Source organism: Lepisma saccharinum, chromosome 7 (genome assembly GCF_977018435.1).
Source record: "Lepisma saccharinum chromosome 7, izLepSacc3.1, whole genome shotgun sequence".
NCBI lineage: Eukaryota > Metazoa > Arthropoda > Insecta > Zygentoma > Lepismatidae > Lepisma > Lepisma saccharinum.
Window position 1 is genome coordinate 97,065,374 of NC_139235.1, and position 19,728 is coordinate 97,085,101.

Sequence of the window (19,728 nt, forward strand, 5' to 3'; positions counted from 1 at the left end):
CGTTGTACAGAAATATTTAGGCTACATAAGATTTATTTAAACTCGGAATGTAACACTCGTTCATGCTGGTTTATCACATCAACAACTACTTTGTACAGTCACGGACACTGCCGGCTTTTAACGATTCCATTGAAAGTCAATGTATTCAGTCCGTGACTGTACGTCTTACTTTTAGAACTTTAAGTCCAGTGTGTTAGATCTTCCATCATTTTGTTGTTAGATTCGAATGTCATTCCGAAATGCTAGCAAATAAAATAAGGGCAAGCTACACATTATTGGAAAGTTCCATACTTGATACTGCGTATGAAATGCAAAGTTGGCATTGTATTTTCTGCTTATTTCAAGTTATTTAACGGCAAATTTATATTTCAATTGTTAATGTATGTCTTCCACTTACATCGTAATGTCAATCTTCTGTCCAGATTTGGAAAAAGGAAAACATTTTACACAGATTCCTGTGTTTCTTTAAGAGTCAACATCAATTTTGCTATTCGCGCCCATGCTCTTCTAATAACCTTGCCCATGCTATGTAGCTGGATGTTTAGACCGGCGAGACAGCGTTGCCACATTTCAGGATTCCGGCCTTTATAAAGCAGGCCGTAGTTAATTCCATGTGTGACTCACAGTATATTTGACTTTCTGTTATTGTTAGGTATTGTATTGCATTTTCAAGTAGAGGTGTTCAACTACACTGTGTTGTTACAAGAAATGTGATATCTACTGCATGCATATTGATAATTTGCATTTCAATTAGTATCTAATGAAATACAATAGTTTTTAATGCAGTTTAATATTTTGAATTTTCTTCCAACTTCACACAAAAAAGTACAATTTGATTCTACCAATTGACTTTATATACAGGGAGGTTATTTCAGTCGTTCACCGCGACAGCGCCGGCCGCTTAGCGGTACCTTCATGCAACAATTCCCGGCAAATTACGTTACAGGAAGTCCGTAACAAAAACAGCTTGTTTTGTAATGTTTCCACTTTTCACAATTACAGTTACAATTACAATTGAAATAAGCACGTACCTTGTCGCAAGGATGCTAGAAAAGGTGTCCTCCCAAATACAAATATTTCTGGCACCTTATTTCTGACATCTAATCTTAGATTAGACATCTCTACTTTATCCTCAGTTGTCTCGACAGCGCCGGCAGCTTATCGGGGGTCGGGGGAATTGTCAGCCGCGAGATGGCGCTTCATACTGAACGAACGGGACACATGTCGCCAGTGATGCCAACCGTAGGGACATGTCCCTACGCATAGGGACTTTTCACTATATTTTGCCCGCGTAGGGACAGATTTTACCAAATAAGGGAAAACGTAGGAACTTTTTTCAATCTTGGAAAATAACATTTTATTGTGCAAAGGTGCAAAGCTTACTCGTCAGTCAGTTGCACTTTCTTCGTGCTCGGTTTGGAATGAATGGATTCGTTTATCTGGATACTTTAGCGAGGAGGAGAAATAAGAACTAACCAACAAATCTCCATCAGAATTTTGAAACATGTTATCGGTTACCAAGAACTTTCAAGGCAAGTTCTTTTTTGAAAACTTTTCCACTCTCGCGAAAATAGTGCTAACATTGCCACATTCTAACGCGGAAACGTAAAGAATATTTTCAATGTTAGGTGATACAAAAACAAAAAAGAGAAATAGAATGGGACCAGAATTGTTAAAGACTGCAGGAAATACAGCATCACCAACCAATATCTATCTCTTCACATCAGCAGCAGTATGTATGACTTCAAATAACATAATCAACAGTAAATAACTCAACGTTATTCATTAGGAGTGTGCGGATCCCGAAAAATCGGGACCGAGATCGGGAAAAAAAATCCCGATGACTTCCCGACTTTTCGGGATCCCGAGCAGTCGGGAAATACCGAATGGTCACTTTAAAAAGTCGTTAATTCTAGACGTTTTCTGCATTGTAAGTTTCTGGAACTTATCGGAAATTTTAAGTTTTTATTCTACAAATTCAAAAACAAACACTTAAAGTGAAAATGACGTGTAGAATTCGAGATTTCCAGTGCTACGGAAATTTCCCGTCCCGAAAATTTCCCGACTTGGTCGGGAAATTGCAAATTTTCCCGTCCCGATCTCGTCCGGACCCAAAATATTCTGTCCCTCACACCCCTATTATTCATTAAGGCTAGAATTTACAATACCGGACCATTCTGTAATTTCTATGCTACGTCTTATACTCACGAAATAATTAGTCGTGATGATTTATCTCAAGTTAACATGTTGGGGTGAGGTGAAAAAATTGTTCATTAAAGTGTAGAAGTTGTAAAATAAGCTTTTCAATTCTCGGAATGATTCTCCGTATACAAGTATGGTAGCCATATTTGTTGATATGAACAAATGACGTTCGTAATTAGTTACGCTGTCTACAGCGTTGCCACACTGTCGATTTCATACTTGGAGAGCATGGATCGTGTAAGAATGGCGGAAGAGAATAGTAAAAAAGTTGTTAATGTTGTATAGATTTTTAGGTGGAGTGTGCAGGAGGATTGCCGTGGGCTAATTAATAAACTTATGGATTTCGGTATATTGCCCAAAGAAGGTGCTTGCTTATATGTGACAATCACGATGTAGAAGAACATGTGGAATGTGGACTGATTTTATTACAGGTAAGTTTGGCAACAGTGTATCGATCGTAAAATTGCAGGATACTAAAATGGCGTCTTCGATGATGAACGTTTGCCGTTAAAGTGCTACGAAAATAAGATTTTTGTTAAGCAAGGCAAACATAATTAAAATTTGGGGTCGAAATCCATGCACCCACAAATCATTGACGGATAGCCCCACGAACCATTCACGGTAAGGTTAGGTTAGGATAGGCAAACATAGTTAAAATTTGGGGTCGTAGTAATATCAGGAATGTATATTTCGTTTTTTAAGTATTGGAAACACAAAATCGTCCGGTAAATAATGAGCAATCGTGCCGATCGCGAACCACTCAATTTCACATATTTTGCAATTTCTACAAGTGACCGCAAATTTTACCTTCAAATTCGTGATTTGGAGGCCTCAATTAGTGATTATGAGAAATATTACAAAAAAAGGGGAGGGGTCCTGTATTGTAAATTCGCTCCTTCATTAATTGTGGAAGCACCGAGCAGAAAGATTTGGTAAGTAAATGTGTACATTTTATCTTCTGTTTTGCACGCTCATGAGGTGTTGTTTTTTAAAGTCGCTTTACTTGGCGTAGGTGCATTTGGCAAGTTGTAGGGAGATTTTGACTACGTCTGTAGGGACATTGCCGGAAAATGGTTAGCAACACTGGCGGCTACCAGACGTAGTGAGTCTGCGCTATGTTCACTTTTGTCTGAGTTTATCAGCACGCGTGTTGTTTATACTGTGTTATTGAGTTGGGTCTGCTATTCAGTCCTAGTGCTTTATTGTGTGTTAATTGTTATTCATTCATTAGTTATTCCGCTAAACAAATATAGTCTTGAACAAAGAGTTTTTATGTACGATAATTACGTGAAAACGTTCAGTATGAAGCGCCCTCTCGCGGCTGACAATTCCCCCGACCCCCGATAAGCTGCCGGCGCTGTCGAGACAACTGAGAATAAAGTAGCGATGTCTAATCTAAGATTAGATGTCAGAAATAAGATGCCAGAAATATTTGTATTTGTGAGGACACCTTTTCCAGCATCCTTGCGACAAGGTACGTGCTTATTTCAATTGTAATTGTAACTGTAATTGTGAAAAGTGGAAACGTTACAAAACAAGCTGTTTATGTTACGGACTTCCTGTAACGGAATTTGCCGGGACCTGTTGCATGAAGGGGCTGCTAGGCGGCCGGCGCTGTCGCGGTGAACGACTGAAATAACCTCCCTGTATTATACTTGTATAATAGAGGAGAAATCCTAACAGCTAAAATGTTGATGAAGTAAACAATTAAGTAATAATCAAAATTAATCACGTGATTCACACTACTTTTCCTTTTTCAGTTAAAAAAAGGTTAACAAACTCATACTCCATGCGACAGTGTTGCCAGATTGTTGCTCATACATTGATGCCAGTTGCTGATCCTTGTTTTTACCAACAACATTTTGTATTTCAAAGAGTTGGCAAAAAATATTTTTTAAACTCACTTTGGTGTATATTTCTGTGGAATTAATCGTTGCAATAAGTGTTTGTTAGAATAAGTATAGTTTAAAGCACTATACAATCGATTAACATTCCATGCTAATAGTATAGATATGAGATAACGACTGTTTTAGTTTAGTATTTTGAACTAATTTGCATATATTTTGAACTAATTAACTATACTACTCATGCTAATTCAAGTCAAAGGTCAGTTTTCTAACCTTCTTAAACCCGAAGGTTCATGGCTGTAGCAACACAGGCCTTCCATCTGTCCCTATCCTGGGCCTCCCCGATGGCGCAGTGGTTGCGTCATTAACTTGTAATCAAGGGGTCCCGGGTTCGAACCCGGTGGAGGCACATAGTGGTTCGGATCCCACTTTAAACTGTAGGTCCAGTTCCGATTAGCCGTAGTGTGTACTATTTTACACCAAATCAATCAATGTCCCTATCCTGAGCAAGATCTATATACTCTCTTCCATCCCTACCAATTTCCTTTAGGTCCATCTCAACATTATCACTCCATCTTCGTCTTATCTTCCTACTGGTCTCTTACCATTAGGTTTCCCAACAAGAATCCTGTAAACTCTTCTTTCCTATCCCATTCTTGCCACATGACCTGCCCACCTAAGTCTTCTTGATTTAAGCATTCTAATAATATTTGGACATGAATACACATTATGTAGTTCTAAATTATGTAACCTTCACCACTCACCTGTCTCTTCATCCCTTTTAGAACCAAATATTTTCCTTAATACTCTTTTAATGTAAGGGACAAGTTTCGCATCCATATAATACTACAGGCAAAATTACTGTTTTGTATATTTTAACTTCTAGTTTATTCATAAACCTTTGTCTTCTCGTTTAATATCTAAGTCCAATGTCAGATCATTTATATTACTTTCCAACAAGTGCACTGGTCGTTAATATTAATAAACAAAATTTCATTCTTGCAGAAATTGAAGGAGGTTGAGAATTCTCGCGTGGACGTCCTTCCCATCCTGTGCCACTGCGTGGGCAATGTGGTCAGCTCCTTCGTGCTGGGCAAAACATGGGAAGAAGAAGACGAGACGTGGCGGTGGTTGCATATGTTGCAGGAGGAAGGGACCAAGAAGATGGGCGTCGCAGGGCCCTTGAACTTTCTTCCTTTCTTAAGGTTTGTTCATTCTGAGAGTAAAATGTCTCATGGTTATGGATTCGTAGCAGGGTGGATAAAATCATGATTTTCTATGATTTTTTAAAATTTAAATCGATTTTTTTTAAAAAAACACACCCTTAAAATTGATTGTATCGTTTTTGTTTTGTTTGAGTATGTGTTTTAAGTTCACTTTATGCACAGGAAGGCTAATCGGGACTGGACCTAAAGTTTAAAGTGGGATCCGAACCACTATGTGTCTCCATCGGGTATCGAAGCCGGGACCCCTTGATTACAAGGCGACGACGCTGTCACTGCGCCATCGGGGAGACCCTGTATAGTTTTTGGCACCATACATATAGATATATGTTTTTTATAGAAAGGCTTTTTTCTAGTAAACAGCCCTGTAAAATATTTGAACAGTTTGATTAAAACAAATAAAAATAAATATATGTAAATATATGTAAATATACATATTTCTGTGATACTGTACATATGAACCTACTACGGAAATGTTTTTCAAGAGTGTGTTAATGAAACTACATATAATTATTTAAGTAACTTTTCTTCCAGTGAAAATTCAACATTCTGGATTTACTGTATAATTGTAACTTAAAATAATTTTATGGCCTTTGTAGCTGAATTTTTGGCGATCTTTTTAATTATAGTTTGCAAAATATCAGCTGCCATATTTATTTATAGTTTAATGATAATGATATGTACACTACTTTGTACACTTTTCTATACAAAATGTTTGCTATTTTTGCTTATAAAAATGATTGAATTTTAAATCAAGATAAATTTAAGTGTAGTTACACTTTACATATTGCATTTTGTTTCCTAATAGCTTCACCCCATCAGTACATATATTTTGTTTCCTATCTTTTCACATCGCGCTGCGACGCCAAGGGTACCGAGTTCGAATCCCGCTCGGGCTTGGTTGATTGTGAATGTCCATTCACCAATTTCATCACTCATCCCCATCTTCGCAAATTAGCCAAGAGGCGCAAAACGCGAAGTAAAATAAACTAAATCAATCAATCAATCAATCAAATCCTTTCTTTTCCTATCTTAGAGCCTAATAAACACCATTAAATGATTACAAGATGAATGTACTTTCACGATAAGTGATTCTGATATCTTCAAAATCCTTATGTACATTATTCTATAAATTATTTATTTAAAATGATTTAAATCGGTGATTTTTTTCTAAGAAATCACCTAATTTAAATCACGCCCAGATTACATTTGTAACTGTTCTACGGAGAGTTAAGCAGCATTGTCTCACAGTTTCTCTGCAACGAATTATGAAACTAAACACAATTGTTTAAACATAACTACCCTTTAAAGTGCCTCCTTGATGCCGCAGTGGTAGTCTCGTCGCCTTGTAATCAAAGGGTCCCGGGTTCGATACCTGGTGGAGGCACATAGTGGTTCGGATCCCGCTTTAAACTGTAGGTCCAGTCCCGATTAGCCTTACTGTGCATAAAGCGGACTTAAAACGCCAACTCAATCAATAACTACCCTTGTAATACGAGAACTTTCAAATGAAAACGTTAATTTCTTTTTAATCTAGTGGATTTCTGCATAAGAATTAAGAATATTGCTAAAATATTTTTCAAGGCAGCTAAAGAGAGAGGTTTGGAAATTAGCAAAGAGAAAACTAAATATATGCTTACAGGCCGAAACCAAGTGTTAGGTAATAATCAAAATCTAATTATTGATAACAACTCGTTTGAACCAGTTTCCAAATTCAAGTACTTAGGAGTAATACTAACAAATGAAAATGATATTAAAGAGGAAATAAAAAGCAGGCTTAATTCAGGAATGCGTGTTACTTTTCTCTTCATAAACTTTTGTCTTCTCGTTTGATTTCTAAGAAACTAAAAGTTAAAATATACAAAACAGTAATTTTGCCTGTAGTATTATATGGATGCGAAAATTCGTTCCTTACATTGAAAGAGGAAAATAAATTAAGAGTATTTGAAAATGAAATCGTTAGGAAAATATTTGGACATAAAAGGGATGAGGAGATAGGTGAGTGGAGAAGATTACATAATTTGTATTCATGTCCAGATATTATTAGATTGATTAAATCAAGAAGCCTTAGGTGGGCAGGCCATGTGGCACGAATGGGAGAGGAAAGAAAATTTTGCAGGATTCTTATTGAGAAACCTGATGGTAAGAGACCTGTAGGAAGGCCAAGATGAAGATGGAGGGATAACATTGAGATGGACCTAAGGGAAATCGGTAGGGATGGAAAGAGTGGATTGATCTTGCTCAGGATAGGGACAGATGGAAGGCCTGCGTTCCTGCAGACATGAACCTTCGGGTTTAAGAAGGCTAGAGAGGTAGTTAGTTAGGATTTCTGCATTTAAAGTTGCACAGATTTGTTGCATTTTAAGTCTTAATAATCACCCACCCTTCACGCAGTGTTGACAACCACTTTGCATTTTCATTGCAGCGTACTTCCCCGATACCAAAAGCTAATGCAATTCCTATGCGACGGCATAGTGAAGACCCACGAGATTTACGAGCAGATTATAGAGGATCATCGAAAAACTCTGGATCCTGAAGCCCCTAGAGATTACGTGGATGCTTACCTCATCGCAATGGACCAAGAAGAGGTGAAGAAGGAATTGTATTCAACGTCCCAGTTCCACTTTGCAATGGCCGACCTGTTCGGGGCAGGAGTCGACACCACCTTAACCACACTACGTTGGTTTGTGCTATACATGGCCATGTACCAGGATGTGCAGGTATGACTAACTAACAAACTCTCTAATCTTCTTAAACCCGAAGGTTTATGGCTGCAGCAACACAAGCCTTCCATCTGTCCCTATCCTGAGCAAGATCAATCCAATATTTTCCATCCTTACCGATATTTTTTAGGCCCATCTACGTCTTGACCTTCCTACAGGTCTCTTACCATTAGGTTTCCCAACAAGAATCCTCTTTCCTCTCCAATTCGTGCCACATGGCCTGCCTACCTAAGTCTTCTCGATTTAACTATTCTAATAATATCAGGACATGAATGCCATTATGCAGTTCTAAATTAAGTAACCTTCTCGGTTCATCTGTCACGTGGTGTGTGCTAACCAGGGTGGATAATAATCATGATTTTAATTTTTTTTTAAAAGTTTATTTTTTTTTCAAATCGATTTTTCATTTTAAAAAATGCTTAAAATTGCTGGTATGGCTTTTGTCACCATACATATAGATATGATTTTTATATATGGAAAGACTTTTTCTAAAGGGCTCTGTAAAATATTTGAATAGTTTCATTAAAACAAATATAAAATTATATGTAAATATACATGAACCTACTATCGAAATTTTTGTTGAGTGTGTGAATGAAACTATAATACATAATTTCACTAACTTTTCTTCCAGTGAAAATAAAACATTCTGGATTTACTCCATGTTTGTAACTTAAAATATTATTTAAAGCCTTTTGTGGATGAATGTTGGCAACTTTTTTAATGATAGTTTGCTAAATATCAGCTGTCATTTACAGTTTAATGATAATGACACCATTTACGGTTTGATTAGTATTTTGTATATATTTCTACACAAAATGTTTGCTATTTTTGCCTATAAAAATTATTAAATTTTAAATCGAGATTTGAGTGTGTTTTACATATTACATTTTCTTTCGTATGATCTTCACCCCATCAGTACATATATTTTCTATCCCTTCTTTCCCTTTCTTAGAGCCTAATAAACACCATTAAATGATTACGAGATTAATGTACTCTTATCAAAAGTGATTCTGATATCTACAAAATCCTTATGTACATTATTCTATAAATTATTTATTTATTTATATTTTTTAAAAAATAAATCAACCTGATTAAATTAATCCACCTTCGTACTAACTAATGAAATGAATGTTTAAAGCAGCAGACAGGCATTTGTTGAATCTTCTTAACTTGAACACCGCTATTCGTCTACTTGATTGAACGTCATTTATGAAATATGAAATACCACACTGCAGAGTTCATTTTTCATGTTTTTGAAAGTGCTGGGGGTCCATTTTCGTACCATGTGTTGCAGTGGCGCAACCACAGGGGGGCACTGCCCCCCCGAACCTTGGACCGAAATGAGTTCTAGGGGGGATAGGGGGGGCAAACATTGACGTCCAAGTGTACTTGCAGGGGGCAATTACCGCCCACAACTTCAAATTTTATGCAAATAAAAACACTATTCGTAAAATTTTCTGCTTTTCTTAGTCTTATCAAGTTCAGAACCGTAGCTAGGGGGCGGGAGTCGGCTCTGGGTGTAGAACGATCTAAATGAAAATAAGTTTTAAAATTGATTGATTGATTTGTGGTTTTAAGTCCACTTTACGCACAGAAAGGCTAATCGGTACTGATCCTACAGTTTAAAGTGGGATCCGAACCACTGTGCCATGTGCCTCCACCGTGTATCGAACCCGGAACTCCTTGATCACAACACAAGGTGACGATGTTACCATTACACCATCGGGGAGGTACAAAAGTTGTAAAAGAGAGAATACATTGGCGTCCCGTGAAATTATTTGCACCCTATTAAATCAATATTGATTTCAGCCTGCAAAAAATTGGATACAAAAATGTTCTTGCTCGCTTCGCTCGCGATGTATCATTCTTCTCTGTAATGCCTTGTAAATTACAGAGAAATAAGATTTGTCTTAATTGATTTTGTTTTAATTGCCTGAACAATTGTTTTGAGGAAAGGGAACGTGCACATTTGAGAGGCAATTTGTGTAATTTTTGCTGTTGGTTTATTGTGAGATGGATGAATTGTTTGTGTAATGTATTTAAATAATATATGTTGTATATAATATGTATTAAAGAAACTTTGAATATGCTTCATGTTGCATATATCTGAAACATATATCGTGCATGAAAGTTATACATGTTAATGAAAAAAAAAATTAGAATGCATTTATCAAGCATTTTCTGTCTTTAAAAAAATAGTTTGTTCGCTTGTTTTCCATTATTAATGTCAAATTGAACGTGTTGAAAAAATAATTCAAATCCTTAAGCACCAACTTTTGCCCCCTTTATGCATAATTTACGAGGGTAATAACGTATTTGATACTAATACTACTACCGCTACTACTACTACTACTACTACTACTACTACTACTAATAATAATAATAATAATAATATTGGTCCCGGGTTCGAATCCCGGCTTGGGCATGGATGTTTGTGAGTGTCCATTCATCAATTTCATCACATCGTAAGTCATCCCCATCTTCGCAAATTAGCCAAAAGTGGCACAAAAAGCGAAGTAAAATAAAGCAAGTCAATAATAACAATAACAATAATAATGATGTTATAATAATAACATTATTATTATCAACATTATTAAAATTATTATTAATAATAATAATAATAATAATAATGGTACGTTTATTCTGGTACTTGCCCCCCCCCCCAGACAAAAATTCGTGGTTGCGCCTCTAATGTGTTGTCACAAGATGATGCGAAATTAACTGTAAAATGCGAAATAAACTCTTAAAGGCGAAATTTGGAGTTTTGTGTACCCACGTGACCAGGCCCAGATTTCCCAATAGACCTCATAGACACGAATGCAATGACTTAACGTAGTGTATTGTAAATATAAGTTAACGAAGAATATTTCTTAAGAGAGATAGGCTAGCAGGGCTCGGAACTACTTTACTAATTTGTTGTTTTAATTACCTTTCAATGTACAGTATTGTTCTGAGCCGGGTCGGTGATTGCGGCAAGAACGAGGAGCCTGCCGCTTGCTTTTGAAAGACAACACCGGCTTGGCTGCGTTCCAGGAACGTTGTTCCTTGTTAAGGCCGGCATTGGCCGCATATCAAAAGCATGTGATTCGCATTGAATTGTTGAGAATTAAACTGTCGGTGCAAGCATTATTAAAGGGGTTTAATAACATTGTACTATTCTACTGTTAGTTGCTCGAGAATATTATTCAAGAAGTAGGTGGTGTGTCAATGTCCGACGTGCGTTTGTTGGGGTAAGTTTAAAATGTCATTACGCTCATTATGAGTGATAAAAGAGTAAGACTCAGTGGGTCACAATACAAAAAGAGAAAAGCGGAGAAAGATGAAAAGCAGGAAGCATTTCTGAAGAAGGTTCCGAAAATCAGTTCCTTTTTTATACAGAAATGTAATCAGGAAAAGAGTGAGGAAAGTGCCGTTGATGAGCCCAGTGTGTCCTATCACTTAAATGAAGTAAAAATAAGTCTTCTTTGAAAAACAAGGTAAATGTTAAAATGTAATTTATATAATTTATGTCATATCGCTTTGTTACATGTTTTGTATGTAACTATCATTAAATTAATACTGCATGCCGTTAATAGTAAAAATAGTAATACAGAATTATTTTTTTTCATTCTTGATAAACGGTATGGGGGGCGGCAGAGCTTGTTTGGCCTAGGGGCCGCAAACAGGTAAATCCGGCCCTGGACGTGACACATTCTGAATTCTGAATTATCCTACGAGTCAGATATGCAAGTCATGGAAAATGAATAAATTCCGTTGCAAATATTTGAGAAGCAAAAATTGACTCCTTAATACACGGATAAACGTAATACTCGACTGTTAGAAGGGAAATGTTTATTTTGTGTAAATAATGTAGTTCTTAAAATCAAATTTATGGTTTTATTCATCATTTTAACACCGAAATGCTATTTTATATATCGCTTTCGATCCCAAAATATGTCCAGTTTTTGTACAGAAATCTTGATATTTTATTCACCATAAATACAGTGTGTCCCAAAACAGTGTTTACACTCGTTGAACTTTAATGATGGAAACCCTGTTTTGCATGTTACATACCTTAAAGTTACAGCAATACTTTGTCTGCAATACCATCGAACAGATCGACAAATCAACCAACACCAGATATGGTTTCTACAGGAAGGGAAGCACAGCTAGTTTCATGTCATCCAGTGACGTTGGCTTTGTGGGGTACGCATCGTTCTTCAGTTTCCCAGAGGTAGAAATCTAACGGTGTTAAATTGGGAGATCTGTTTGGTCATTTGACACTTCTTACATTGCTCGAAAGAAAAAGTACTCACCTCTGCCACTTTGGGAACACTACCACCTGGTGGGCTGTGATGGAACTAAAAACAACAGAATGCCTACATACGCTCTCACACACACTAAATATAGATATTGCAGCTTATAATACAAGAAGTCCAGTCAAGTTATCTTCAGTAGTTTCTCTGTTAACTATTTCTCTTGTTGTCTACGGTTGTTACAATCATAAAATCCAGTTTTTTGTTGTGACGTTTCAGGAGAATGCACACTCCCTTCATCAGGCATTTATTTTTAGTTTGATTAAAGATACAGTTAAAACAATGGTTACAAATCTTTAAAAAAGAATCAGTTATACAATGGATCTTGTCAATGTTACATTGTTGGAATGTAGCAACTTTACTGTGAAACAAGCAGTCTGTTTTCTCAAAGCATCAAGAATCTCTGTAAAGGCAATGGTGATTTGGAATTGTCTGATGATTTGGGATTTATAATTTTTAAAGATTCTAATATAATAATTAAACAGGCTGCTTGTTTCACAGTTAAGTTGCTATATTACAACAATATAACATTGACAAGATCCATTGTACAACTGATTCCTTTTGTTGAACATATTTTAACCTTTGTTATTACTATCTTTAATCAAACTAAAAATAAATGTCTGATGAAGGGAGCGTATGTTCTCATGAAATGCCACAACAATAACTGTGTTTTCATGCTTGTAACAACCGTAGTGTACAATAGGAATAATTGTACAATGCAAGAAATGCGTACATACAAGAACAATTCTCTGTTAACATTCAAAGAGCGTAAACACTAATTTAGGACACACTGTAGATTCCTAAAGCATAGAAGAAGAGTGGTCTTTAACTCGGATACCCTTCCTGTCATTGCAGAGAAAAGTGCAGGAGGAACTGGATGGAGTTGTTGGTGGCCCAGGAGACCGATTGCCAACTCTCGAGGACCTTCCAAGTCTGCCCTACACCGAAGCCGCCATTGCGGAGACCCAGAGGATACGGTCCGTGGTACCCGTGGGCATTCCACATGGCACACTGCAGGTAACATACTCTGTAATGAGAGAACTGATGACTGAATTTCATTCTAATCAGTTCTTCTCAACCAAGAGATATACTAACTAACTAATTATATAGCATTCTTAAACCCGAAGGTTTATGGCTGCAGCAACACAAGCCTTCCATCTGTCCCTATCCTGAGCAAGATCAATCCAATCTTTTCCATCCTTACCGATTTCCTTCAGGTCCTTCTCAACGTTATCCCTCCATCTTCGTCTTGGCCTTCCTACTGGTCTCTTACCATCAGGTTTCCAGAAAAGAATCCTGTAAACTCTTCTTTCCTCTCCCATTCGTGCCACATGGCCTGCCCACCTAAGTCTTTTTGATTGAACCATTCAAATAATATCTGAATAGTTCTAAATCGTGTAACTTTCTCCACTCACCTGTCTCCTCATCACATTTAGGTTGTAAATATTTCCCTGAGGAAGGTTTCGGCATGCATCTCACATCTCGCACAACTGTAACCGTACTGCTGAGCCCGCCATTCGACGTGTGACGTAACAAACGCTGGGAAATGAGATTACAACCGGGAGTAATTTTTCACATGAAAAATGAAAATATTCGTTGGTTTGCCAAGTAGCTACTAGTTTCCAAATTGACAAACATATACACGCTAGCGTTCGACATGTTTCAGCCCATATCTCGTTACTCTAGCTTCTCCGACCCTAGGTTCCGATCTCCAACTGTTCAATAGTGCATCACGTATTTCATGCTTCTTTCTTGCACACTTTAACTGAATCACCCTGTATATCGATTAATTAGATTATTTAATCGAACAGACAAGTAAACAATGTGTAGGTCCTGTAGTTCGCAGAATTACATATTTTCAGCTTAAATTGTTTGAGAGGTATTGTCTACTTCCTGTTGCTTGTCTACCATAGACAAGCGGATCTAGTGCTTGTTGCATTTTGACACAGTAACATGAGATATTGGCCGATGCTTTCTTGGTATTGAAACAAGTTTATGCTGCACAGCGTTCAGCCATTTCTTCTGTCTAATTCGCAGGAACTTGCTGCAATAAATAACACCCTTTTGTCAACGAGCTCTGAAGAATGTTGAAGATCGTGCTCTCAAGTCAGAATTCCAACACCTGTTTCCCCACTTCAATTCGTGGAACGATTTATCTTCCCTGCCTCTTCCTTTGCAATGATCTTTTATTTAGAAACTACATGAATGCATTGTTTATGTATTTTTGAGATGATAAATAGATGATCAATCCTGTAACCAGTTTATTGTAGTGTTCTTTTATCGATGTTGTCATTCGTCCTCACTGTCAGGAGCTAATGTGGATAACCTTCTAGTACCAGTGTCTCTTTACCGTCTTTGGTATAAATAAAACGGGCCTCCCCGATGGCGTAGTGATAACGTCGTCGCCTTGTAATCAAGGGGTCCCGGGTTCGATACCCAGTTGAAACTGTAGGTACAGTCCCGATTAGTCTTTGGCCGTGTCCGACCCCTCCAAGAATGGTCTTGCAGTGCGGTCTTGAAGTCGTGGACTGGAAGTGAAAGTCTTTCGAATTGCACTTCGACTGCAGCGCCAAATACGATCAGTAGATGAAACTGAGGACACGTTGCTTTCCCCGCGTTTTAAACACTTGTTTTTCACCATAGAAATCACATAGCATTTTCAAATGTCCCTACATACACTTCCACCCATTAGAAACTCTTCAACCAACAACATGCTGGCCTATAACGTATATTTAACCTACGTTCCTGGCTTTCTACCTCCGTAATTTCAAACAAATGAACAACGAGTGCAGAAATCACGTGATCAAGTCTGCAACGATCCGTGCTCAGAGCTGTGGTCTCAATTCCTCGTGTACTTGGCGCTTTCAAACTGCATTAGGTGGCGTCACTTCCGTCAAGACTATACCTCAAGTCTGCTCTTTGTACCTTTCGGACACAAGCAAACACACGGAAATATGCTTAATTTCCTAAATGCCATTGGACCATCCCGATAGCGTAGTGGCTAGCGATGTTGGGATCCATGGTTTGATTCCTGGTAGAAACTCAGTGGATCCTCCTACATTAATCTGTGTTTAACGTTCCAATATGAGCAAAATGTGAACTTGAAAATATACTTTGCTAAATACCTCTGCCTAAGGATAATTCTTGATTCTTGGGCAGCCGCGTCGGTTGTCGGGGGTAAAGGCATGAGTGTCTATTCTTAATGTGTGTTCATTAATTTAATCTAATCATCATACATTTTCATTCTTTCAAAAGTTGGGGTGTAAGGGGTGACCTTCCACGTAGTACACCCTGGACTGCATTTTGCAGACGAACGAAGCTCTGGCGACTGGCCCAATGGCCAGTATATTTTGTGTGTTTTCCTGTGTTTTGTCCTTAAGCTTAAGTGTGCTGAGTTCCTCCTAACAGCCTCAGCTTTTAACCGGTCAGAATATTTTATATTTTAATATTTTAATTACGACACGACATTACAGTTATGTTATTTTAGTTGTGGTAAGGGGCTGGACTCCGTATAAAGTAACAGGTGCAAAATAGCCTATGTGCTGACGCACTCAAATTTTAAATTCAAATGCTTTCAAAAGTTAAAGAAACAAGATGTAAGAAAATGCTCAAGTTACATATTTTTTGGCTTTTTATATGGTTGCCTTTAACTGAAACAAATCATTAAAATTAAGAAATATCTATATCGTCCGAAAATGTTTGTACATTTAAAAATCCAATTTTATCAATAAAAAGGCCATCGTAATTATTTATTTAGTCCCCCACGCTCCTCCGTGCTGTAAGATGATGATAAACAAAAAATTGACAACGTTCTGTTTGGTGCTGCCATCTCGTAGCATTATCGAAACCTAACGAATCAAACAGTGCTGCACTCTTTTAGCATTTGCCTGTACTTCTGTTAAATCTGTAACTTGTCCAATCCAGTTGTCAGCTAAAGCGTGAATCACACGGAACTGGATATCCAGTAGGAATGCTCTAGTTGATGCTGGTTGACCCATTTGCTAGTTTTCGCCTCACACGATATTTGTTACACCGTACTTGTCGATAGTCTTTTGTTCCCATAATGGCGGCCGCGTGAGATGTAAACAACGTATCACTTCACACTTTTAAAATACGATAACTATTCAACCGAGAGGAATATTGCTTCGCATTGAATGGTTTTAGGTAGAGAATAATGGCGCTGATAAAATACATACTTTACAACGTTTACTGTACACGTAAGGAAGAATATTTTAGCTTTTTCAATTGTAAACACCGTGCACTCACCATAGACGGTGTAACTCGTCGTGCCTTTCGTGCTGTATGTATTATACATTGTAATTGGAACAGCTAACCGAAATGATCCATGAAATGCTTTGGTGTAAAACTGTAAAGTGCTATATCTGTTATAAGATTTTTGGAAGCATGCTTTCGTCTAAAGTCGGCTTAAAGGTGGACGTGGACGAGAAATTTGAAGAATGTTGTAGGAGAATTACTGCTTTGTGCTTTTATTAAAAAAGGAAAAGTATGAACTAGAGATTGGCTCGAAAAAAAAAATGATAATCAATGCGTACCGAACAAGCTTTTTAACTCGGGTTTGCATTATTCATACATGAGATTCGCAGGATTCATTCACAAAGAAAAGTCAAACATTTAGTAATACACTTGTAATAATAAGGATTTTCATTTTCAGCTAATCATATTTGTCACGTACACATCTCATCGCTTTGCATAAATACCTAAATGTTAATGAACTGAACACGAATGCACTGCACATCTCCTCTTTACTTTTTTTAATCGAGAAACTGAGAAACTATAACATAAACAGCCAGCACTCGGAAACCACAGACAAAAAGAAGCTAATTTGCAAACTCACAGATTATCTTCACATGGCCAAACTTTGCTCTGATTGGCTGTTCCACAGAATCCGTCTAGGAAAGCTAGTAGCACTTTGAACATGTCCTATTCCTCCAAAGCAGTCAGCCAGGCGGCCATGATTTCTACCTAGAAAGTCAGTTCAGCGCCAACTAGGGCATTTCTACTAGAAATCCAGTTCCGTGTGATTCAGGCTTTAGCTGACATCTGGATTGGCCAAGTTACAGATTTAACAGAAGTACAGGCAAATGCTAAAAGAGTGCAGCACTGTTTGATTCGCTAGGTTTCAATAATGCTACGAGATGGCAGCATCGAACAGAACGTTGTCAACTTTTTTTTACTTAGACATTTTCCAACTGAAAATGTGAACACGTAACTACAATGCTTCCTCATCACTCCAACAGGACACCACTCTCAATGGCTACGACATCCCCCGTGGCACCATGGTGGTTCCTCTGCAGTGGGCGGTGCACATGGACGACACCGTTTGGGAGGATCCGGAACTATTTCAGCCCAGCAGATTCCTGGATGACGAAGGGCGATTTTACAAGCCAGAGAACTTTATTCCCTTCCAAACAGGTACGTTATACTTAAGAAACAATACAGGGTGCCTAGCGAATAAACGTTAAAGTACCAACTGTGAATGTAATAAAACCCAGGGTTGTTAAGGGTTCCGCAACAAGACCGGAACCTCCTTCAAGTTCAAATTCAAATTCAAATTCTTTATTTACGTGGGCGAGGTTCAGCCTGAGGCTGTTCCGCCACCTAACCCGTGTCATCGATTACATATAAATTTACATTTCTTATACATACGTTATTACAGTATTAATACAGTGTGCAATAAACTGTATGATTTAGTTACAAAATCTATTGATAAAGTAATTGTAATAAATGTATGAATAAAATGATACAAAAATTGTGAAACGACAACTACATAAAAATAAAATAAAATGAATAAAAATAAAAACATGTAGACAAAATACATAACATAAACATACAAGTTACATCATAGTATTTGAGCACAATCTCTGCTCTGCCAAAAGAAAATTATTTACTTCATTTCGGAAAGATTCTATTTTAGATATGCTCGACATGGTCTTAGGTAGGGCACTCCATATTTTTGCAGCAAAATATGAAAACGACGACTGATATGCCTGTGTGTTGCAGAGTGGAAGGTTAAATTTGAAATTGTTTCTTGTATGGTGGCTGTGAATACTGGTGCGAGGGATCAACATGTCTGCCAGATACGACGGCTTGCCAGATGTAATAATTTTATGTATAAGGCAATATGTATGCAGTAGTCTCCTACGGTACATATTGAGGATATTCTTATTATTATTATAAAATATGTTCACGTGACGTCAAAATATGAACCGCCTGGACCGAATGTAAATTGATCTGGATCGCCTTGTAATCAAGGGTTCCCTGGTTCGATGCCCGGTGGAGGCACATAGTGGTTCGGATACCACTTTTAATTATAGGTCCAGTCCCGATTAGCCTTATTGTGCATAAAGCAGACTTAAAACACGAACTCAATCAATCAATCCAATTGTTCTGGAAAAAATGTTCCTGGACCTAATTGAAATACTTTAAACATAAAAAGGTTCTTTACGGTCCAGAACCCATTTACTCTTGCTGATTTTCTCTCCTCGACCGGAATTGAATTTATTTAAAATTCCTGAACCTTTAACAACCCTGGTTGAACCTCGCTCTGTAGCAAATAAAAAAGACCTTTCTATTATATTCCGTTCAAACCGGTTACAGAAGGCTATAAGTAGGGAAATTGTAATTGTGATCACTTACATAAACATATTTAACGTCAAAGGCAGTTGTAACCAACAACAATAACCTGTCGAATTCTTGGAGCGTTTCACAACTTGGACATTATCAATGACAACACTGCTTTCCCATTTCTCGGAATGTTTCGAGGCCTGTATCTCGCTAGGATGTTGACCTGCTCTTTGCCGACGGGTCAACGAACTTTTTCTCCTTACAATTCAGGATTCTGTTTTGGTGGCCATTGCAGAAAGCCGCCATAAATACGGAAGAAGCTTTCCACAAGATATTCAGTGTTGATCAATTGGAACTTCGCGTGACAACATGGTCAAGTCTACGATAAACATTATGTAATCCCAACGCTCGGTTGACAAACACCTATTCAGGACTTAAGCCCGCTGCCTTCGTAAATGGATTTCATATTGCAGTGTCTTATTGGCCGCTGAACTGACTTCAAAATCAGAAACGTACCTTCTTAAACGCACGGCAATGCAAATAGGCGGCAGGGCAGAATTGCGATGGTGCCACATGTGGGAAAAGCAAAGCGAGAGCGGGACAAAAGTCGCTGGTTCCCGCGCGCTGTGTGGCAACGTCAACCGAGCTGCGTTGCCTAGTTCGAGCGTCAGACCGGGACATCCCGAGTGTCATCCCTGACCTTTCGAGCAAATACTGTCAGTTTGTATCACATGCATTACAAAGACCAACTCTACAAAGAGATCTTTCATTCTCTTAAACCTCCAAACACCCAGGGTTGTGCTCCGACGTGGCAACAGCGCGAACTTCTGTCACCCGCCTAATTCCATGGCCA

The 19,728-nt window shown here is 37.9% G+C and overlaps 1 protein-coding gene across 1 annotated transcript in view; it reads left to right on the forward strand.

The window, feature by feature from the left end:
• The window catches only part of phtm (cytochrome P450 enzyme phantom), a 104,595-nt gene that overhangs the window by 79,950 nt on the left and 4,917 nt on the right, over positions 1-19,728 (forward strand). Inside the window, exons 3-6 of the mRNA XM_083125698.1 lie at positions 5,055-5,254; positions 7,698-7,992; positions 13,146-13,307; positions 17,549-17,723. Of these exons, the coding sequence (XP_082981824.1) occupies positions 5,055-5,254; positions 7,698-7,992; positions 13,146-13,307; positions 17,549-17,723 (832 nt within the window). The remainder of the gene's footprint in view (positions 1-5,054; positions 5,255-7,697; positions 7,993-13,145; positions 13,308-17,548; positions 17,724-19,728) is intronic.